Genomic DNA, 24,659 nt, shown 5'->3' with positions numbered 1-24,659 from the left:
AGGCTATTCTGGATATTCTTGCTTAAGCTTTTTGGAGGACAGAGACACAGTCACGTAGGAGTGGGATTTCTGGTTATAATGAACATCTTTCAGCTTTCTAGAGCCTACCCAATATTTTAATACATTTATTTGACCTCATAGTGTAGTGAGAATTAAATTGCCTTGTGGCAAGTGCTCAGCATTGCCTTTTGGCACAGATGAGTTGTCCAATAAGACGTGTTTAAAAAATGTAATGGAGTCCCAAGATTCCATTAAGACCAAGTACCAAGATGGACTTAGACATTTCTGGATTGCTTTTTCATTTAGGCTGGTTCAATTGTTTCATTATTTCATATCATGTTGCTGTTCTTCCTTCACTAAGTTCTCAGGGTATGGGCCTGTATAAATATCCCCCTTAAGGAGTACACGAGGCTTTGCTGAGATGTAGACAACAGGGAAGCAAGCCTCCCCTACTCTGACTCAGGTGATGGAGGTGCAAAGAGATGGTGTAAAGAGATGGGTCTCAGGGAGGGGAATCTTGTAGTGACAGTAGAATAAGCTAGAGTGAAGGATTAAAAAAATGGTACATTTGAGGGCAACTCCATATTTAATCTCTTAGAAGATAAACTATATAATTGGAAGAACAATGTATAACAACCATTAAATGAGGAAGGAGAGACATCTCAAGTGCAAAGATTCACTTTATTCATTGTTTCCCCCCCCGCCAATATCATCATGATTAAAGCTAACGAGGGAGGAGGTGGAGAGAGGGGTTGGGGGATAGCAACAGGGGTACATCCCTTGTGGGAAAGGACCCGAGGCCTTCAGCAAGTCGAGGCTTGGCTTGAGCAGGCGTGGGTGCCTGGCAAGCCTCTAGCTCTCACACTCATTCTTGTTGAAACTCTTGGCAATGGGGGTGGTCAGAGTCTTATGGCTGACCTCACAGGTATAGACATTATGACTCTCGTACTCTGTACTGGACATCGTCAGGGTGCTGCTTTGGCTGTAGGTGAGGTTCTTGTCCTGCTCCGTCTTACTATTCGTGATGCCGTCTGTCTTGCGGGTACCATCAACTTTCCACACGACGCTAAGATCGCTGGGGTAGAAGTCATTTATAAAGCATACTAGGGAGGCACTCCCAGTCTTCATCTGCTCTTCAGATGGTGGGAAGATGGAGACAGTTGGCTTAGCATCATCCCCTGAGGAAGGAAGCACAGGGATTGGATTTAAGCCACAGAGAATAGCTCCTTGAGTGCATTGTTGTGGATGGTCACATTAAAGACAGACACACAAAAGAGCATGCTTATCTTGCAGAATTGGGACAAAAAAAGCCAGGAAGCACTTGTATAAGTTGAAATAGTTTGGCGTTTCACCCTCGATTCCACCTACACATTAAGAAAGTTCTGGTTTTGAACCCTTTGAAGCCACTCTGAGGCTTTTAATATGCTTCTCTGGCCTCAATTTTCTAACCTGTGACTGTGCTGTCTAATGGCTCAGTGCTTCACCCCAAGAAAACAGACCACTTGTCTCTCTGACTCACTTTTTTTTTTTTTTTTTTTTAGAAGTCTGAACAGACCTTGGGCCACTCTAAATGCAAGAAACTAGGGTAGCAGAAAAGGGACTTTTATTTCCCCCATCCTTCTCTCATTGTGCTGTGACCTCATGCTCTCCCAGGCTTCCTGTGGTGTGGCTAGGCCAGAGCCAACCTACCCAGGTAGCCACGCCTGTGTCTGTGGCAGGGTGGGTGTCAGCCTCCTCACCCTTTGGGACCACATCAGCACCTCTTCTCTTCTAGCCCTCACTGTGGCCTCCACGTGAGACTCAGGCCCTGGCGTGAAGGTCTGTAACCACATGGGGCCATTTTTAGCCAGCCTTGAAGGAGTTAACTGAACTCGTGGCCACCTGCCTGGGAGGAACTGGCTAGCTTCACTTCTGAACAGCTGCCAGGTGGCCTCTGGGAAATCCCCTTTGAGGACATAGGAGCCCGTGTGTGGGAAGCCATTGTTCAAATGAAAACCAGGCATCTTTGTGAGAAGAAGTCAACGGAATCATGACTATATACGCTTAAATAAAGCTAACTTCAATGTTAACCAAACAATTCAACGTTAGGACTCTGAACTTTCTTCTCTTTAAGCCCTCATTACTATTTTTTTTCTCCCCAAATCATTGTACAAAATAAATTTGGTAACAAAATAGTTAAATGTCTGCACTATAATCAGAAAAAATCATCAAATGAACAGCCTTCTGAGTGATTTTTTTTTTGGATTAATTTAAAAAGGAACTCTAGGGTTTCAAACATTTTTTTTTCCTATAAAAAGGAAATGTACCTGTCTGGGTGAATTCTTGATCCCTTATATTTTACATGTAATTCTAAAATATTTAAGAGTTATTGTATTTGATATTTCAAGATATCTTATTAAGCTTTAATAGAGTGGAATACTTTTCCAAAGTTTTTGTATGACTAAAATATCATCCTATCCAAGCAGTTAAAATTTTGAAAATTAAAACCCTCACAATTTATCTCATTTTTTATCTTGAATAGCCATATTATTGGCATTAAATTTAATTTTTCCTGGGGTAGATTTTACTCTGGAAGAATGGTATATGGTTCATTTTTTTGGACTGAACTTTTACTATTCAAATAAATGCAATAAAATAATAATGTATCACTCTTCAAAAAATAGCTTTTTGAGTGTCCTATTTTCTTATAAATCTTTAGGCATCTAAAATACAATTATTTCCTTTCCTTCCTTTAAACAAATTTTCTTTGAAACTGAGTTTTTGGTGACAACTCTCTTCTTAAAGTTAGAATAAGAGATTATTTCATGTATAGTGTAAAAATGACTAAAAAGGGAGTTATTTGCCAATATCTTAAATTGAAGAAGGATTTTCAGGGAGAACTGAGATCTCTCATTTTGACAGATAATCACTCATTTTAGACTCTAAGAGCACCATTGCTGTTCATTTTAATTGATGTGCTTCTGTTATCAGGCAGATATCTTTTTCTAACTTCTTACTGATTCTTTGAAGGCATGATATTGATTTTTATAGCTGTCTTATAAAATAATTATCAGGCAACAGACTAAGAAATAGAACCCTCGCCTTTCTATATTTCACATAATGAGCAAAGTCCAATCTATTGGTCAAAATTCAATTAAAAATGAATTTACTTTTGTTCTTTTACAGTTCTGAGAGCCTCTTTTTCATCTACATTATTTTTTTTGAATCATTCAGCTTGGTTTAACTTAATCTTTTGATCTCCAAATCCATTTTTGAAACTGAGTTTGGTAAATCTGAAATAGTCTCATTTACCCAGTCCATAAAACTCCTACATATACTTCTAAAAGTCAATTCCAGTGGCAATTAGGCCCAAATTTCAAAAGGCAATAGAAAAATTTAAGCTCCAATTGTGTGATAAACAGATATTAGCTTAATTATTTTTCTTCAACAGAATTTGCTTGTTACAAATATCACCAGATCAATTGCTAAGTAGAGAAAATCTGGAAATTTAGATGCCACCACAACTAACAAGCTCTTTGCTCTTGCTTGAGCTGAACAAATTTTCACTCTTACTCATCTGCATTTTGGACTTGAACATTTTCTTTTTGGGCTTGAGCTCAGCTTATAGGACAAACATGAAAACTCCCATAACTTTACAATTCTATATGAAAAAAGAATCAGAAAAATGCACTTACTTTTGATCTCCAACTTGGTCCCTCCACCGAACGTGAGCCACAGCCATGACTCTGTCATTTGTCCCTCAACAAAAACTTCCCCTCGAAGCCAGTCAGCCAAATTCAGAGAAAACTTTATCTATTTCCTTGCCTCCCAAATCTAACAATCTACTCATCTTTTAACCTGACTATTTTCTGGTGTTTTTCTCTTTACTTTTGGGTCACTAAGAATGGTTCATCTAACCAAAATATCCCCCAAATGAGGCCCAAACTTCACAAATAATTGAGCAAAAATATACTTACGTTTGAGTTCCAGTTGGGTCCCGCTGCCAAACGTGAATCACAGTGATTCAATTTGATTTCTCCCTTGACAAAAACCTCTCTAGACGTGTGGTCACCCCTTTCCCTTAAACCACTTGTTCTGACTTAGAAAGCTTAAACAGGTGGCACAGCCAGCTTCCTATGGAATAATTCCCCTCTGTACCTAGTCTGAAAAGGAATTTGTTACCGTCTCTGACACTCAACTGATGGAAGAACTCAAGAAGGAGCGCAGAGAGCACGAGGAGATAGGAGCAGTGAAGAATCAGTTGAAAAAGATACTTACTTTTGATTGTCAACTGGGTCCCTGAGCCAAACGTGTACACACAGTAGTGTCTCTGAACTTCCCTCATGTACAAAAACGCAAGTCCCTTTCTCAGAGCTGAGCAAGGCTCTGTCTGGGCCTTGCTATTATGCTTCCTTATACATTTTTGAAACTATTGTTTGTTAAAGTCTATTCTCACCCAATGGCTGACTCTTGCTCTCCAAAGAAGATGCACAATCAATTCTCAAGGCTGCTTACAGAGATCAACCTATTGCCTTGTAGGATGCCAGGGTCTGGTTTCCCAGAGTTAGTTTATAGAGCATTTCACAGACACAGAGACCAAGAGACACACAAAACCAAGGATGGAGAGTTTGGATTTTACTCACGTTTGAGTTCCAGCTTGGTGCCTCCGCCGAACGTCCACCACAGTGATAGTTCTCCATTGCCTTGCTGTACAAAAACCTTTCTCACCAAAGAGGAACAGAGCCCTGAATCAGCTGCTAAAGCTTAACTTCTTTTCAATCAGGTGTGGAAGCCAAGTGTTTGCTTTCTTCGGTGTGATCTAAAATCTTAGAAGATAATACGCTTTATGATCCCTTTCTTTAGAAACATACCACAACCAGACAGCTTATAATTTATTTATTTAAAAAAACAGCTTAAATATAAATTATAAGGAAAAAGATGCAAATAAAAAATAGCGATTTTGTTATCATTTCTCATGGGATGGAGGAACTGTTGCCAAGGGAAAAATTTATTTGGTGTAATTATAAATTTATTGGCTTCTCTCAGTTCACAGTAGTTAAGAATGCATTTCTGTTTAGACTTCTCCTTGGCTATGACATCATTTCAAAAAAGGGAGCTTAAAAGCTGGGTGCCATTGACTCATGCCTGTAATCCTAGTTACTCAGGAGGCTGAGACCTGAGGATTGCGGTTTGAAGCCAGCCCAGACAGGAAAGTCTGTGATACTCCAATCACACACACACACACACACACACACACACACACACACACACACACACACACACACACACAGAACTGTAAATGGAACTGTGGATCAAGTGATGAGCACTGGCATTGAGCACATAAACTCAGGCCCAGAGTTTAAGCCCTAGAATCAGAGAGAAAAAAAAAAGGTAGATTTAATATATATCAAGTCCAGACCCTTATCTTTGAAATGCATTTGGAGCTACAGATGATATGCTTAACAAACATGAAGTTTGCTAGAGTAAAAACTAGACTTTATTTTTTGGCTTGATCTGTCATCTTAGTCTTGGGAGCTCAGGTCTCCCGGAGCTGAAAAGGAGCTGTCTTTGGAGATGCCACAGAATCCCAGCCTGCCCGTGGTGTCTCTATTGTAACTCACCAAGATGGCTACTGGAGACCTTGTTCTGAGTCCTGATTGCAGTCTTGTTTCTTGATTCACCTTTCACTCCTCTCCCTTTCTACACATTGTAGCTACTACCTTAAGCTCCTTATAGTTCTACTGTGGCCTCTAACTTGTATAAAACATTCCTTTTGCTTGGAAACATCTTTGCCTATCTTATTGTGAAGAGCTGGTTGTCTTTCATGATTCAATTCAAGTGACTGACTCCTTCTCTTAGATTATCCCCAAAGAGGTGGCCTGAATGCAGAGTACACAGACAGGTTACTAGGCTCAGAATAGCTAATGCTGTTATCGATGGCCACTGTCTGAGTAAATAAAGGCAATTAGTAAATAAGAGCAATTAGATTGTACACTATTTTCTTAGATTGTAAGCTATTTTCTTAGACTGTAAATTCTTTTGTTTTATTTGACAGTGTTCAGGAGCTTTAGTTCAGTATCTCCACTTGGCCAATGCTCAACAAACATTTACAGAACAAATAAAAAATGAACTAAAATCAGTAATAGATAAGACACAATAAATTATAATAGTGACCAGGGCAATACTAAGATTTACCAGAGAAATTATAACCATAAACCCTAAGGTAAGAGGATAAATTATTTGATCCTGTCACTGGGAGCTTTGCAAGTTGCCTTAACTGCCAGAAGCATATGATTCTACCTAGTTAATCAGACTCTAACTAACAGAATCAAATTGCATGATTCTGCTAGTCAAGATGAAGAAAGAGACAATCAAGTTGTAGGAAAGGAGAGAAATTAGAAGTGGAAAGGAAGCGTCCAAAATAGTTAATGAAGAACGTAGCCAAAATGGATCACAAAGAAGAAAGTTATTTCTTGGCAGAGATATAAGCAATATCCCACCCCCAAGATACTAGGAATTATAAATTAAAATGATTCCCATCTCATAAATGAGGTGAGAAATCTTGAACGCAGAAAGGTCAAGTAAGTGGTCTGTGACAGCAAAGGGCAGAGCTGGGATGTGCCTAGATACATATACAAGATGGTGCATTGAAATTTTGTTTAAAAGATAAATACTGGGATGTTCATAAATGGGAATTTGGTTAAACTCCAGTATTGGGACTTGGACTCAGGGCATGGACACTCTCCCTTAGCTTTATTGCTCAAGGCTGGCTTCAAACTGATATCCTCATATTTTGGCTTCCTGAACAGGAAGGATTACAGGCAGGAGCCAACAGTGACTGGCTAAACTACTTATAGGGCTTTGCAATGGAGAACAAAGAAGCCAATAAAGAGAAATTGATTTGTATCTAGTCACACGGCAAGTGTTTGTGAAGATGCAAGTCACAGAAATTGTCTGGTCTGATATCACAACCTTGTTAAAAAGGTAATTCTAATTGTTAAATGCTACACAAATGGCCTAGTAGTTATCCTCTGAGATTGCAGAGGAGAAATAATGGTTATCTTTTATCTGCTACTCTTCTGAACATTGTATGTAGGCATGTATAGTGTACATTATTTGCCGTGTGTGTGTGTGTGTGTGTGTGTGTGTACGCGCGCGCATAGTGGAGCTTAAACTCAGGACTTTGCACTCTTGCTTTGCTTGCTTGCTTATGATTGGTACTTTTCCACTTGAGCCATACCTCCAGTCTGGCATTTTGTTAGCTAATTCGGGATGGAGTCTCATGGGATTTTTTTGCCTGTGCTAGGTTCAATTGTAATTCTCTGCTTAGTCTCAGGAGGATCTAAGAATATTGCCTTTAGAATAATCATGTGGATGCATTCATTTTGTGGTCTTGAGAAATAATTAGGCGATATCATTAAAGGAATATTCTAACATTGTCTGATAACACGCTCAATATTTATGTGGAAAGGGTACAAATTATGTTACAAATATAATTTTAAAATGATATGCATACAAACATTATTTTTTCATTTTGTCAATTAATCCTTTTCTTACAATTTTTAAACCAAGAGTGTAAAAAAGGTAAGGACTTCCCTGGTACTGCACAGAAGATAATCTTTTACAAATGGAGAGGTGGAGTCTGGAATATGGGAATGGAAGAGATGAGCTAGCCAGGTCAGGGAGGATCTTGGAGATTTAACATGAAAAGTGCACGCCCAGGGCTGTTCTAAAGCAGTACTTGCTCACACAGCAGTGATTGACAGGAATGGTCATGATGAGGCCCACTGAGAAGTGGTTGAGCATTTTAACATGTGTGGTGTTCATTATCTGGAGACAAAGGATGTCTCCAAAGCATCTGTGTGAGGTTCTGTCAGGAACTGTGATTCTACACCTGCTGATTCTATCACCTGACCTGATAAGGTCAGCTCACTGAGGAAAGGCAGTGCCAATAAGACAATCTGGGAGGTGATGGTAATATAAATTTTTTTTTTTTTGCAGGGATGGATGGGGTGGGGGGAATCTAGTAAGTAGTTCCCCATCGCTGCACTACGGCAGCTACTTCCCATTTGATTCCTAGCATAATCACATTCTTAGAACAAATTATAAACTGCTTATAGAGGGAAGAACTGGAGGGGGAGGGGGAAGAGGAAGAAGAAAAGGGATAAGGAGATGGAGAAACAGAAGGAGAAGCAAACAAATGTAAATGCACTTCAAAAAATCATATTGAACACTATTGGTAAGCTGTCTTAGCCATAACTATCCCTCAGATCTAGTACTCCGAGGAACAGAAGACCTTGAACATACAAGGCAAGTGGTCTAGTGCTGAGCTCCATCTCCAAGCCCCATTTTTGTATTTTATCGACTAGAATTAGCCAGCCTGTTTGGGGAGCTTCCTCTCACACCAGCACCACACAGAAAATCACCAGTGTTTAGGCACACAATGGCACAGTTTGGTCTCTGCAAGCTTTGCAGTATGGTGGCTTCCTTACCTGTGCAATATTTGTGTCCGCTGTATATCTCAAAGTCTGTGGTTCAGTATTTTATTCTGGTTCACCAGTCATAGTAGAGTCCAAGGCAGGTGGTTGGCTTTGTCTCAGCTAGAGTCCATTGATAATAACATCATTTTTTTCTGTCCCTTGGCTGATACCCTCCAGAAGAGAAGGGGATTCGGTGTTCCACATCAATGGAGCTTAGACCTGGATCAAGTGTCATTCTTCCACATGTCATAAGAGGGGGTCTGTTTTGGAGCTTCAAGATGGCCCTTCACTGGCCAGGAAGGAGGGAGACCAAGGAGGTCACTTGAGAAAGAGCTGCTGCTTTGCTTGTGTCCATTTCTACGCATCTCCAGAGTCAGGAATGTCAGCAGAAAAGTGGTCTTTCCTGGCCATACATGCAACACGACCAAGATAATCCAAGCTTCTTGTCCCACTCTGGAAAATGCAGATGCTCCATTTGTTCCCAGCAGGCCATTGGGCCGCAGTAGTCCTTGACTTCCTTTAACACGGGGGAAAACAGCAGCAACTGCAGTGAGGGTTATTTTCCTTGCAGGGCTCAGCGTCCGAGATTTACATAGCAGGTGCTGTGGTTTCTGACTCTCTTTATAAGAGTGACCAGCTGAGCTCCTCGAGCAGCTCCCTCAAGCTTCCTGCCACATATTGCATGTGGTTGTTAAGGTCATCCTAGTTTTGTCCCTTGGTTGATGTGACCTGGCATGTGTGTTACATGTGGATGGACTCCTCTGGATGAATAGTGGAGAGGAGGGGGTTGGGCCAGTGGGTGTAGTGGTGCTGGGTGTGAGTTCTTGAACTTCCCAGGTCATCCCTGCTCATGCAGAGGGAGTAGAGTAATACTGTGAACTATGGGGTTAACTATGGAGAACAGTCTAGGGGACTAGAAGTTGGCACCGGGTAACATAGAATAGGAACAAAAGTGCATGTTCTCCCAGAGCCTGAAGTTGTTGGGAGGAAGGAGGAGACTGCATTATGCTTCCTTATTTTTACTAGTTTCAGTGAGCACCAGCTGCCAAGTCACCTTTCTTGGGAAATGGAGTCCTGCCTGTTTGTTACAGATAATGAATGCTTAGTCAGTTTAAGGTGCTTCCTGCTTTTGCTTTATGAGTATTAAACATCTTTGACTGATGGAATGGCCTTGCGGATGAGTCAAGCTTTAAATGTGTATCTGGACTATTGAATTTTCTACTTAATGGTGAGATGGGCCCCTTGTTTACTTGTAGCTGGTTATCTTTGTTTTATTTCCTTCTTTTTCTCGTTTTCTTTATCTCTCAGTAGCTGTACAAAGAGGTTTCAACTCAACACGTCAGTTTGTGAGTACATTGCATCTTGATCAGGGTCACCCCTTTTATCATTCGCTCTGCATTTGTCGCCCATCTTTGCCTGTAGTCCCAGCTACTCTAGAGGCAGAGATCAGGAGGTTGGATAATCCAGGCAAAAATTTAGCAAGAGTTCATCTCAACAAATAACCCAAATATGATAGTATGTACTAGCATCTGACATGGAAGGCCATAGGTACAGGATCGGTTAGAGGCCAGCCCCAGACAAACTTATAAGATCCTACCTGAAAACTAATGAAAGCAAAAATGAGCTGGGGATGCAGCTTAGCTAGTTACAATGCTTGCTTAGCCAAGTAGGGACCTAATTCAAACCCCAGTATTGAAAGGAAGAAAGAAAGAAAAGACAAAAAGAAACATTATATGTAAAACACAAGTATGAAGCATATGAGTTAGGGAACAGAAAATGCCACGGTAGGGAACCTCTCCTTTTTTTTGTAGAAGGGGCATCTGGGCACATTGAAAGTGCCAGTCACAGTGAGGAGGAGGGGGAGTGGAGAGCAGGAGGCTGGGCCCAGAGCAGCTGCTGGAGGTCAGATTTCCCACCCTGGCCCCACATTCAGTGAGAGAAATCACCCTTCTGTGTGATGAAGTGTCTCTAGCTGGATTTTGTAATGTACCCAGTGGGATAGAATCCCAATGGATGCAATTATGCATTACTTTCTCTTAAGGCTTTTACTGAGGTTTATATGTCAGTTTGGTTTATGACTTTCTTCTTCATTTTCATCTTTGATTTAATCTAGTATAATCTTCAAGATGATAGTACTTTTATGGAATGATTTCTGTTTCTAAATAACAGTGGTTCGTAGGGTGCTGTTGGCTCACATCTACAACCATAGCTACTCAAGAGGCTGAGATTTGAGGATTGTGGTTCGAAGTCAGTCCAGGTAGGAAAGTCTGTGAGAATCTTATGTCTAATTAACCACCAAAAAGCTAGAACTGGAGCTGTGGCTTAAATGGTAGAGCACTATCCTTGAATGAAAAAAATTAAAAGAGAGCTTCTACGTACTAAGTTCAAGTTCCACTATTGGTGCGTGTGCGCACTCATGCACGCACACACACACACATCTCTTTTAATATTTTCTGGGAAGTTTTAAAAGTATACATTTCTTTCTTAAGGCTTTGGTTAAACTTAACCACTTATTTATTTGGGTCTGGACTTTGATTTAAGCAATCTTAGGTATGGAAATAGCACAATAGAATTCAATCAAGGTGAGTAGAAAATGGGTACTAGATATTATGGAATGGATTTTTCCTCCTTCCTCAGGCCTAGGGCTAGAACTCAGGTCTGGGTGCTGTCCCTGGCTTGCATACTACCACTTGAGCCAGATTCACTTTTGTTGTTGTTGTTGTTGTCATTGGTCATTGGGCTTAGACTCAGGGCCTGAGCCCTGTTCCTCAGCTCCTTTCTCAAGACTTGTGCTCTACCACTTGAACTACAGCTCTACTTCCAGTTTTCTGGTGGTTAATTGGTGATAAGAGTCTCATGGACTTTCCTGCCTGGCTGGCTTCAAACTGTGATCCTCAAATATCAGTCTGGAGAGTAGCTACGATTACATGTGAGCAATGAACACATTAGCACTGTAGTAATAATTGGTTTAAAAATACTGTGCGCACGTGCCTAGGTGTATGTAGGGTCCCCAGCAGGAAGCTGGATGGAGCAGGTAGGTGAAAGAAGATTTTAAAATGTTAATTTGTGAAGTTGGGAGTGATTATGCAATATTCTGTATATAATGAACATTCTGAAAAGGTTATAAATGAAAGCAATGAAAAGAAGACGGTCTGAGCTCTCCTGTTGACCAGATGTTTCATTCTGAAGTCAGCTTGCAGATATAAGGGCTTGTCAGCAGAGGGCAGTGGAGGGTGAGCCATGAGACTGCTTAGGTCATGGCTCAGTGAGCTTGCTACCTACCAAGAAGCCATGAGGATTGTCATCATCTTTGTCTCTATTTTCACATCTATTTTTATAACTCTATATTTTGATCTCTGTTTCTTTCTGTGTATCATCCACATACATCATGTATATATACAGTCAATCTTTCCTCTTGTAACCTGGTTTCCTCAAGTTTTTTGTCACAGTGAAGCAAAAAGCTTGACCGATACATTAGGCCCGGTCCATACCTCATTGTGCCCTTCTCGGGAAACCCCAGAAATGACCATGCTCCTAATATAGATGTGGACCACCAAGGAAGTGAGAACTGATTTATCTGCACACAGCTTTGAAATTCCTAGGAGATTTTCAACAGTTATTTGTACTTTATGAGTCTCTCATTATCTGCTGTGTCTCTATGCCCTGAACTAGGTACTCATTTGCTATTCTAAATAAGTGTTTGAGTATGGTTTAATAGTTTTTGTCACTGGGAGTGATGTTCCTCCTCCACACAGGTCCCTCATTATGTTCCTCCACTCCTAATAATGTCATCAAATTAGAAACACATTTATGTGTTAATATATTGGTTAAGTCAGATCCCTGATGATCCAATCACTTCTCCATGATTGGATCGGAGGAGCAACCCTTCAACATGTGAAGCTTTTGCAGGACACTTCACATCTAAACTAAAGCATCAAATATATCTGTGTTAGGAGGGCATTCTGTCTATTATCAGGCTGCATGAAGAATTTCAGCAACCCTAAAAGAAATGGAAACTTCACTTTTCCTTGAAATACAGTATCAGTTTGAAAATGTTGTGGTGTACTGGGAATCTGAGACATCTGGGGACTAAAGCACGCTGCAGGACTATTTGGGGTGTTACCTATACTCACCTGTCTCCTACAGAGCGGCTTGCTCAGAGTTCCTTTACCTGCCATGGAACATGGTCACAAGGACAAAATGGACAGACCATGACGTTCTTCACAGTCAACCTGTTGGCGCTTACATATGTAATCTTAGCCACATGGGTGGTGTAAATGGGAAGATTACAGTCCATGTCAGTCCAGGCAAAATACAAGACCTTATTAAAAATGATATTTGGAAGGCTTATATTTCAGGACATACTGTTTACAGGATCAGTGTCATGCAAGTGGAGAAGATAGAAATCTCAGCTATTTGAACATTAGATTTGCCCTTGGAGTCTCTGGTAGGGGATCTAGACCAGGTGAGGTGAGCAGGACATCTTGCTTGCATCCAATATAGGCTTGTACTTGGTCAATAAGGAAATGTCAGTGGAAGATGGATGTTCATGACTTAATATCAGTACTTAGGGAGATCTCAAGTGCATGGACAGCCTAAGGTATATGGTGCATTCCAGTAAAAATAAGCAAGCAAACAAACCCAACACAAGAAAAGAAAACAAGAATGTAATTTTTGAGTGTATTGTGGCTCTACAGTATTTGAACTATAATACGATTTGAAGCCTTTGTTGCATTGTGTTTCTAGAACTATGTGTAGTTGCTGGATGGATTGACAGCTATGCCATAAGCTTGCAATGAAATCACTATAGAGTAACCGAGAGCAGAGTTTCCACAGCATCGCTCCTGAGAAGTCTGTGACTATTGGCTGAAGCAGGTGGTGGGAAGGTGGACTCAAATGATGGGGAGAACACTAGAATTAAGTTTGATGAAGTACGCAAGTTTTCTGAGTGGCCTGTTTTATATGAAAATGATGGGACAGGTCTTTCACAGATTTAATACTCTGAGTTGTTAAAAGCAGTTCTGAAGTTATTGTGCTAAATAACTTACGGAGGGCAAAATATGCTTGGTATTTTGAAAGAGGAAAGATGAGGAACAATAAACCTCCCTAGAGTTTGAGGTTCATGAAGCTGAGCAGCAGGGGGCAGCAAGGACAACATCCCATCCTGCACAGACCCCTCTCCTGTGCCAGTATTGAATTGAATTGAAGATCTCTTGCTGCTCTTCTCTTGGCTTTTCAGTTCAGGGATGGCACTCTACCACTTGAGGCCTCCACTTCCACCTTTTTTTTCCTGGTTATTTGGAGATAATTGATTTTCAGATTAGTCAACCAGGACTGAAGTGTTGATTCTGAAATCCCAGCTTCCAGGGTTAAGACACTGCTATCTGGTCTACTTGCTTTTTTAAATTTTAATTTTTTATTTTGTGAGCCATTCACTTTCCAAATCGTTGATTTGCTCAATGAGATTGTGATGAAAGAAGCACTTCTCTTTATTCAACATACTCATTTTACAATTCAAAACTGAAAGGGTGTTTTGTTTTTTTTTTTTCAAACAGTGTCTTGTTTCTGGGACCTCATTTAGAGGTCCCAGAAATTCCTAAGCAGTAAGCTGCTCCTTCTCAGGGCCCATGCTAGATTTTCCTTGTTGTTTGGTCTTTTAGGTATTGGGTACCTTCAAGAGCCCAGATTGCCTTCATGTCTGTCTAACATTGTCTAATGATTGTTCTGTGTCCTAACGTTGTAGGTTGAGACTGCTTTCTTGAATTGCAGAATTACACATTCCCAGCCACCTAAGGAAGATTTCCAGTCCGATATCTTAAAATTCTAATGGTTTCCTCTTAGTGTCCAGATTCCTGTCTTCCAAATTTGCTTCTTCCTGTTGGTCTGCCCTTTCCCAGATTACATGATTCTGGACTCTCTTTTCCCAGGTCAGACTCCTGCAGTGGTCATGTTTGATTTTCTTTTCTTTCGGCACCTCACTTCCAATATGCCAGCAAATAAATGTATTTGTTCTACTTTTAAAGCATGTTAAGCCCTGGCCATCATCAGCACAGTCATCCACTGGTTCAAAGCCCTGAGTAGGCAGATGTATTTTAATGTGGGCATTCTCTCAATGGAAGTTAAGATGGGACATATATGCATATATTTTTGTAAGCTTTTTCACAGCTCCCAAATTATTCAATAAGTAAACAGTGTCCCTGTGATAAAACTCTGTACTCTCTGTCTTCCTACCCTGCATTTTAGAGATGATGGTGGTCCTCAAGGATTTCCAGAATTAAAGAACACGTTTCTCTCTAGAAGTTTCTAGATGTTGTGAGGATGGGGTTGAGTTGGTGACTATACTGTTTAACTTTTGAGATAGTAGATTTTTTTTTTGTATGCCAAAGTCAAAGGGCCAAGAGGAGCATAAACCTAATAGATACTGATAAGTCATCATAAGGAATTATGCATATATTTCCTGGCAGATTGCCACTGATGCTGTAAGATGAACCTATGAGAAGGCTCCTGTCCCCTTTCCATGGTTGTTATGCTAGTGGATTGTGGAGGATTCTGATCACTAAGTTGTATTGCCTTGAATATGGATAATGTGCGAGTCAGGTATCTTGTGACAAGTCACAGAAACTAACCTTAACAGATGTAAATATAAAAGAAATTTGTGAAAAATAGGTTGAAAAAAAAGAACAGAAATGGAACTAGGTAAATTGAGAGAATGAGTGGAGAGAGATGGGGAGAATTAAGAAATGGGTGGTCAAAATGCACTGATAAACTGACATTTTAATTGGAAAATTCCTTTTACAAGTACTTTAAGAAAAAGAAAAGAAACAGAAAGAAAAATAAGATTCTAGTTATAAAAAAAGATTCTAGTTATACCGACTAGCTAACAAACAGAAAGTAAAATAAAGTATGATAGTTATGCTTGTTAGTTCACTATTTTCGTTAGTTTTGTGTTATGGTGACTAAACACCATTTGTGAAGAGAACAGGTCTATATTGGCTCTGGTTTTGGAGGTTCCAGTTCCCTTTTTGCATGCAATAGAGTGACTGCAAACTGAAATTCATTGGGGAAATGATGTTCAGCCTCAAAATAATTTTAACTTTCAAGTGTATTAAATTTATACTTTTATGAATCAGTAGAAATTTCAACATATTCCATTGTAATTGACAAGTCAGGTGTATTAGGAGAAATGGAAGAAACACTGACACTGTTTACTCCTTGTGTTCAAATTTTGTCTTGTGCATTTATGTTTGAGGTTAGGATAAATTATACCAAATCCCTAACTGTCATAATCCAACACCAATGTATCTTGCTCTTGTAGCATTCTGGACACTGAGTTGACCACAAGTTCCACGGATGCCATCTGCTCCAAATTTTCTTCAGGATCCATTCATAGTACAATAATCTTATATTTGTGACACCTAGCACACAAGAGCCCCTCAGGTGCTGCTAGTTATTTTTCCTCCCTCCTCTCCATTCCTCCCTCTCTCCCTCCTTCCCTCTCTCTTTCTGCCTGCCTTCCTCCCTCCCTCCCCCTCTCTTTCCTTCCTTCCTTCCTTTCTCTTTCTTTCTCTTGCCCTCTCTCCCTTCTTTCTCTCTTTTCCCCCTCTTTACTTACCTCCCTTGCCCTTCCCTCCCGACTTCCTTCTTTCCTTCCTCCTTGTTCTCTTTTATCCAGCATGATTTGTTTTATTAAGATTTTTTTAATCCAAGCAATTTAGCAATTAGGATTTAGAGTTATTTTAGGATATTGCATCCATTTCTAATTACCTATGACTTCAATCAGAGCTCTTCACTGACTGTTCCAGAGACTGGGGTGACAGAGGTTCTGCGTGGCTTTCACAACTTCTAAATTGGTGTCTGTGTGTTTTCTAGTCACACAATTACACTTTCTGTGCTGGGATCCTGCATCAAATACTTTTACAGATACTGACTGTTTTGCATGGGCCACTGGAGGCTCGCCCAGCTCTGCGGGGTTTATATGTGAGACTACCATGAGAGAGAGCAGCGCCCTGCTGGCAGGAGCAGGAAGATGAGCTCCAGAAGCCAGGTCCGCATCACCCTGCTGCTCTGCGTCTCTGGTGAGAAACTCATCTGCTGCAATGCAGTTAGGAACTTTCGTAGAACTGAAAAATGGTTTGAATGGAAGCGAGAGGTTTTTCTTTGTTGTTGTTTCTGTTCTTTTTGCCTTGTTTGTTTATCTACTGGGAGGGTTAAGGGGACACAGAAAGGGAGATACAAAGGGCAAATAAGTGATACTCATTTGATAATATGTGTAAAATGAACTCTACGACTTGTGTGTAGGGACAAGAGGAAAAAATTGGGAGTGAAGGCAGGGGACAATGTCCAAAAAATGTACTCAATATCTGATTTATGTAACTGTCACTCCTCTGCAATCATCTTCATAATAACAATGCAAAATAAAATGTAAGGGAAAAGAAAACATGACAGTCTCTAGTATGGACTCAATAATGTGGTGACTTATAATACAATTAGAAGGTACATTTAAATGTTGTGTTTCAGTGTATATGCAATGAGGTCTGAGCATGTGTGCACGTAAGTATGACCACTGTCCCTTTGTGATTGCAGGTGTCTATGGGGACATCATGTTGACCCAGTACCCAAGCTTGCTGACTGTGGAAGCGGGAGAATCGATCATTGTCATCTGCAACACCAGTCAGAATGTTCACAACCGCCTAGCTTGGTACCAGCAGAAAGCAGGACAGGCTCCTAAAACAATCATATATAATGCGACCGCTCGTCCATCTGGAGTCCCTGATCGGTTCAATGGCTGTGGGTCTGGAAAAGACTACGCTCTCACTATCACCAACATAGAGGATGAAGATAGGGGAAGTTATTACTGTCTGCAGTATGATAGCGACCCTTGCACAGTGCTTCAGCGTCGGTCATAAACCTCCTCCCCAGGCCATGGGTGAGCCGGCCGCGCTGTGTGAATAGCTGCTTCTCACACAGCCCTGAACTGCCATCCTCCTCTCCGCCTGAGGGCCTGCGTTTCTCCACTTAGTCATGGCAGAGTTTGCAGGGCCCAGGAACTCACACAGGTATTTGGTCTTTCCAGATTGTTCTTTGTGGGAGATAATTGTAGTAAAATATTACAAGGTTGTCTGAGAGACACTGTTAGGAGTTTTTGTGTCAACGGCACCTGAATGTTTGTCAGCATCATAGGGAAGATGCAATAAAGTTACTCTTTAGAGATGACTCTAGTACTTTTTCTTTTCTGTGTGCTCTCTCTCTCTCTCTTTCTGTGTGTGTGTGTGTGTGTGTGTGTGTGTTCCTAGCACTTGAACTCTTGCCTAGGCACTATTCCTGAGATTTTTCAATTGTTTTTAGCTCAAAGATAGTGTCTTCCCCTTGAGTCATAACTCCACTTTTTAATTTTTTTGGTGATTAATTGAAATAAGAGTTTCATGGAATTTCCTGTCCAGGTTGGCTGGCTTTGAACTGCAATCCTCAGATTTCAGCCTCCTTAGTAGCTAGGATTACAGGCTGGCGATCCTCTGCTGGTGTCTTTAGTGTTTCTGGATGGATCAATTCTCCTATTTCCTTTCATCCTGGATGCTTCTATTTTGATCCAATTTCTTATTTTTCTGGTTTTCTTTACTTCCCCATATTAAACCCAATTATTTTCTGAATTCCTTTCCATTTCCAATAGTAAGCCCTTGATTCCTTGTTTCAAAACCTCCCATGTAAGCCCTGCACAGCTGGGGCGAGCCTCCAGGGGCCCATGCAAAACAGAGGAAATAAGGAAGCCACTGTGTGGGCAGTGGGCTGTGAAAGTATCTGAAGCAGGCTACTAACAGAGAAAGTGTAACTGTGTGACTCAGAACTCCATATACTTAGTTTGTCTCTTTTGTCTCTGTACCGAATGAACTTTTGTGGTCAATTTCAAACATAATGAATCCCTATGTTCTACCTCCTCACATTATGTTCTTTTTATCTTCCCTTCATGTGATTCAGTCATGCTTTCTTTCATTGGTCATTTTTGAATTGTGCAGTTCAATCACTAGAAATGTGTGACAACATTTCCCATTAGATTCCTCATCATTGATCTATTTGCTCTTCAGTTTATACGTGGGCACCTGAGTCTAATATTGTGGTAGAAAGGTGTTGTGGGTCTTGAGTTTCTTATGTGGTATGAAAGTAATTTGGGTATTTTAGCGTAAAGGAGGCAAAAGGAAAAGTCTTCCTCTAATTGTTTCCCCATCCCTATCTGAAATATTTGTGTGAATGAGATATAGTTCCTGAAAAGTTAACAGCAATCCTAAGGTATGCATTCTGAATACTTTCTTACATAAAAGCTTTTCAGCTAGGTGCTGGTAGCTCAACCTATAATCCTAGCTACTTAGGAGGCTGAGATCTGAGAGTCGTGGTTCAAGTCCAGTATGGGTTGGAAAGTGTGATGTGATCTGCAATTAACCACCTGAAAGCTGAAAGTGGAGCTGTTCAGATATTTGAGGAATCCTCACACTGCATTTGCGAATTTCTGCTGCTTACTTTGCATTGGGGTTTCTTTTTTTTTTTTTTTTCTTTCTTTTTTTTGGCCAGTCCTGGGGCTTGGACTCAGGGCCTGAGCACTGTCCCTGGCTTCTTCTTGCTCAAGGCTAGCACTCTGCCACTTGAGCCACAGCGCCACTTCTGGCCATTTTCTGTATATGCGGTGCTGGGGAATCGAACCCAGGGCCTCATGTATACGAGGCAAGCACTCTTGCCACTAGGCCATATCCCCAGCCCCGTGCATTGGGGTTTCATCTACCGCGAACTGCCTGTTCATAATTCACATGTCCATGCTCTAGTTTCTTGTTTTTTTTTTTTTGTATACCTTATCAGAAATTTTATTTTTCTCTTCACCACTTATCCCTTAATGATTGGACAGTTAGGGCAGTGACAGACCGAAGTTTCTAGACGGATTTCATTGTATTAAAACCCCTGCCAATTTTCTATTTTTCTCAGAAAAAGACCAAGTTGGAGGAGAGGGAGCTGAGGATGAAAATGGGATATGGTAGAGGAGGCACCTGGGTACATTTAGGGTGCCCGTCACAGCAAGGAGGAGGGGGAGCAGGAGCAGGAGTCTGGGTCCAGAGCAGCTGCTGGAGGTCAGATTTCCCTCCCTGCCCCCATGTTGAGTAGAGAAATCACCTTCTGTGTGGTGAAGTGTCTCTAGCTGGATTTCATAATGTGCCCAGTGGGACAGAATCCCAATGGATGCAATTATGTGTTCCTCTCTCTGAAGAGATTTTTATGGAAGTTTATGTATTCGTTTGCTCTACGACTTTCTTCTTTGTTTTTAATATTTGCTCTGATCTAGTGTAATCATAGAGACAATAGTAATTTTATGGCATGGTTTCCATATCTAAATAGTGGTGGTTTGTTGGGTGCTGTTGGCTGACACCTAACACCAGGGTACTAAGGAGGCTGAGATCTGAGGATTGTAGTTCAAAGTCAGTCCAGGTAGGAATGTCTGTGAGAATCTTATCTCCAATTAATCACGAAAAACCTAGATCTGAAATTGTGGCTCAAATGGTAAAGCTTTTATATTGGCACACACACACACACACACACACACACACACACACACACACACACATCTCTTTTAATATATGTACTCATTTTTCCCTTAAGGATTTGGTAAAATTTAAACTCTTATTTCTTGGGACCTGGACCTTGATTTAAACAGTCTTAAGTAGAAAACCACCCTTGAGGGGCTGGGAATATGGCCTAGTGGCAAGAGTGCCTGCCTCGTACACATGAAGCTCTTGGTTCGATTCCCTAGCACCACATATATGGAAAACGGCCAGAAGGGGCGCTGTGGCTCAGGTGGCAGAGTGCTAGCCTTGAGCGGGAAGAAGCCAGGGAAGGTGCTCAGGCCCTGAGTCCAAGGCCCAGGACTGGCAAAAAAAAAAAAAAAAAAAAAAAAAAAAAGAAAAAAGAAAACCACCCTTGAACACCACCAAAGTACTTTGAGTAGAAAATGGGCACAAGATAATGGGGAATACCTTTTTTTTCCCAGTCCTGTCTCTAGAACTCGGCCTGGGCACTATTCTTGGCTGGTGTACTAACACTGGAACCACTGCTTCACTCCTGGCTTGTTGATGGTTAATTGGAGATAGGAGTTTCAATCATTTTCCTGCCTTGGTTAGCTTGATTTGTGATTCTCAGATCTCAGCCACCTGAGCAGCTAGAATTATAGGTTTGAGATAGCACCCAGTAGGAATGACTTTTAATTTAGGTATCAAGTGATATGGTGGTTCTGAAAAAAAAATCTCATTAGTTAACAATGTAGTAATAATTGGCTTAAACAAACCTGTGTGTGTGTGTGTGTGTGTGTGTGTGTGTGTGTGTGTGTGTGTGTATTTCCAAAGGGAATTTGGATTAAGCAGGTAGGAGAAATGGATTGGAAAATGTGAATTTGTAGCGTTGATGTTAATTACACTATGTTCTGTGTTTATATGTGATCGAACATTCCATAAAGCATACAAATGAAAGCAGTGAAAACAGTCTGAGGTCTCACATTGATAAAATGACTTAATCTGAAGTTAGACTGCAGATATAAATCTTTGTCAACAGAGGGCAGTGTCGGATAAGCCATGAGCCTACTTAGGCTTGCTGGCTTAGTGAGCTTGCTAGCTACCAATAAGCCATGATTACAGCTATCATCAACCTATGTCTATACTTTTATCTACATCTCTTACTACCTCTCTATCTCTTTCTATCTCTGTATCTATCATCCATATACATACATGCACCCATGTGAATATTTGCATAAATATACTTCTGCCTATCTGCATTTAGAAAATTATTGTATTTATTTATTATTTATTAATTTACTATAAGGGGTTTTCTGACTATAACAATAGTCAGAACTGAATGTTTCCTTTTCCAATACCATTGTGCTTTATCATAAGTTTTCTAGGAGAGCTTTAAGGACTAGCTGTGGAATTTGGTGTGTAGAAAATGACACAGATCCTGTCACTGGGCCAGCTTGGGATAGAATCCTTTCTTACTGGAATCAGTGGTAAAATCACTCCTTCTGGACCCTGGTTTGAATATTTAGCACAGTTTGTAATATGTGTATCTTATCAAAGTCATGAAGTCTAAACTTAGTGGAAAAGGAAAAGTTTCCTTCCTTAATAGGATCACCTTACTGCAAATTTGTGTCCAAGCTATTTTATAAAGTCACCTTGAATATCCAGGACCTGTTGTGGGTGAAAAACTCAGCGAGTGTTTACATCAAATTGTCATGTAGTATTTAAACCTAAGATACATCTTACAGTATATTTCAGATCATCTTGGGATTACTTCTAATGCCTACTATAGAGACATATTATGCTAATAGTTGTTCCACCAGTACAGATTTAAAAATTATTTTTACACATTTTTAATAGCATCAATTAATTGTGCAAGCAGGTTTTATTTTGGCAGGCCCATATTTGCAAGCAGTGTACCTTGCTCAGACTCACTACCTCCACCGCTCTCCATCCTCTCTGCTCCCTCCCAAACCAATTTCCACAGCTTCATTGCTCCATTTTCACACGTGTACAGGAAGTAGGTCGACCCCAATCACTCTTTTTTACCCACTTCATTCAACTTCCTCGCTTCCACTAGTAGCTACTATTTATGTTCCTGTCGTTCACATTTTAGAGTATGCTAATTCTTTGAATTTGCTCTTTTTATCCAGAGATGCAATGGGTTTAGATATTGTTCGCCCTTTAATCTCCTTGTTTCCTCCTCCCATCCTGTCCAAATAGTCCCACAGTTACATATGAGTTGATTACACATGTTCATATAGTACACATATGTTGTATACATCCCATATTTGTGTAGCCTGTGCTTGAACCAAGATTCTCCTGATCTCCACTTCTAAAGGCTAGGATCAGAGGCCCAAGTCACCCCAATTGGCCACATACACATCATAAATCCTTTAAGATATTCTCCATGTTTTCTGTGCAGCCGGTGCTGGTTTGCACGCATCTATTCATTTATACATTCCTGTGTGCATGTCATAATCTCTTCCTTTCAATTGAGGAAACACAATCCATCAGCACAAAACTCCCTCTCCTCTCTTTTATATTATAATGCAAACTGATTTTTAAAATTTTAGTTTGTAAACCATGTTTTCTTCTGCCCCATTTTCTCTTCTCTCCATTCTCTTGGGTCCTTTCCCTATGACAAGGCACTGAGGCCATCTTTTGTGCTCTAGTCCTAAGCCTTGGATTCATTCCTGGCACTGTGTTTTGTTTCCTGCGGACTTTCCCAGTCCACCTGCTGCCTTCTGTGGTCTCCTTCCTGTCAGGGCATTAAGGACTGTCTCCTATGCCATTCTCTCCCACTCCATCCACAGTAAATAATGAGGCCAGCTTGTCTAAGCGCTCAAGATGGATTGGTGACATGAGATAGGACTAAGGTGCTGTGGCCAGAATCTTTAGTGGTTATTGAGTCAGTGAAGATTCAGAAGCTTTGTGTTGGCAACCACCTCCCATGGAATGAGCAGGGATAGCAGGTGTCACCAGAAAAGATATCTTCCTGTCATTGTTTTTATCCCCCTCAAACAAGGGTTTGAAGAAGGGCCTCCCTCCCTGTATACACTCTACCACTTGAGCCAGGCCACTTGCTTTAGTTATTGTTTAGGTAAAGTCCTTCATTTTTGCTCACAGTTGGCAAAGATCGTCTTCCCTGCCGAGCTGGAACTACAGAAGTGTGCCATGAAGCAAGCTTGTTTTCCAAAATGGATTCTTGTTAAACTTTACCCTGTGTAGGGATTGAGTGGCAATCTTAATGTCAGCTGCCTGGGTAGCTGGTATTACAGGCGTGAGCCACTATGAAAGGCCCTCTGTGATTTTTTCTAAAGATGCAGGCCAGCTCTCCAGGGTGATGGATAGAGAGCGGAGTCTGCAGTATCACATTATTCCCATGAGATCCTGAAATACTGAGAGTGTCGGTGCCAAATAAGCCATTTTCACGATTCTCCTTTCATTACTTTCCCCCAGTGAGTCATGTGTTTTGGTGTTTGTGATTTTGTTTATATCTCCGTGTGAATTGGCAAGGCACAAAGCCTCCCCCCACGAAGTCATCTCTACCACCTTCCTGTGTCTGTGGGAAAATCTTCTGAAAAAGCAGGTCTTCAACCTTTCTGGAGACTTCCTTGACTTAGTCCTGTCTATTTACCTAGAAGTGATGTAGGGTATGCAGGCTTTTCTGCCACGAATACTGTGGGGAGCCTGTGGCAGCTGACTGTTAATGGGGTTTCGTTGAGTGTTGCCTAGGGAGACCCTCAAGGGCTGGAGACCTCAGCTGCAGTTTGTGGCTCTGAGTTCCCTGACCTTGTCCTTGGCGCACAGACTCAGAGCATCTGCTCTGCTGGTCTCCAGGCAGGCAGCACAGGGCACAGCTGGGCTGCCCCAAGCGGGGAGGTTTTTGCTCTGGGCTGTAACACTGTGTAGGGTATTTTGTACCTTGCCCGCAGTAATAAACCCCAATGTCCTCAGGCTTCACCCTGCTGATGGTCAGTGTGAAATCTGTGCCTGACCCACTGCCACTGAACCTGTCTGGGACACCAGAAAATCGGTTGGAAACCTTATAGATGAGGAGTTGTGGAGACTGGCCTGGCTTCTGCAGGTACCATTCTAGATATGTGTTTCCATTGCTATGCACGAGGCTCTCACTGGACCTGCAGGAGATGGAGGCCGTCCCTTCTGGGCTGATGGACAGTGTGGGTGGAGTCTGTGTCATTATGACATCTCCACTGGATCCTAAAAAGAAAGACAAGTGCACAGTCACATAAACGATTTCAGCTGGTTTCACAATTTCCCTCCATTACACTAAATTATTATTTTAATTTTGCTTTAATTTTTGAATATTCAATTTTAAGACAGGATGTAATATATGCCCACAGAGGGCTTTGTCTATGCTATCTCACTCTACAGAACAATTTTCAGCAAAATCTAGGTTTCATTGCTTCTGGAATCTTCCTGCCTCTTCCAGATCTAAACAGCACCTGCCATGCTGAAGTATGAGATCCACAAATCTCACATCCGGACAGACCACACAAGAGCAGCCGTGGAGTCTCAGACCTCACCCTCTCACCCATCTCCTTCCTCATCTCCTTCATCTCTCTGTGCCCTTACCAGGGATCCAGAACAACAGCACCCCCAGGAGCTGAGCAGGGCACCTCATCTTGAGTGGAGTCCA

General features: G+C 41.2%; 1 gene segment (V, D, J or C); it reads right to left on the bottom strand.

The window, feature by feature from the left end:
- Window positions 1-662: 662 nt before the first annotated feature.
- LOC125356158 lies at window positions 663-24,659 on the bottom strand. The segment is given in 4 exon segments: window positions 663-1,178; window positions 3,675-3,712; window positions 23,911-24,220; window positions 24,596-24,659. Coding segments are annotated over 4 exon segments (723 nt in total).

The sequence above is a fragment of the Perognathus longimembris genome, chromosome 8 (assembly GCF_023159225.1).
Source record: "Perognathus longimembris pacificus isolate PPM17 chromosome 8, ASM2315922v1, whole genome shotgun sequence".
NCBI lineage: Eukaryota > Metazoa > Chordata > Mammalia > Rodentia > Heteromyidae > Perognathus > Perognathus longimembris.
Note: the sequence above shows the minus strand (reverse complement) of the source record. Positions and strands in the feature narration are given on the sequence as shown.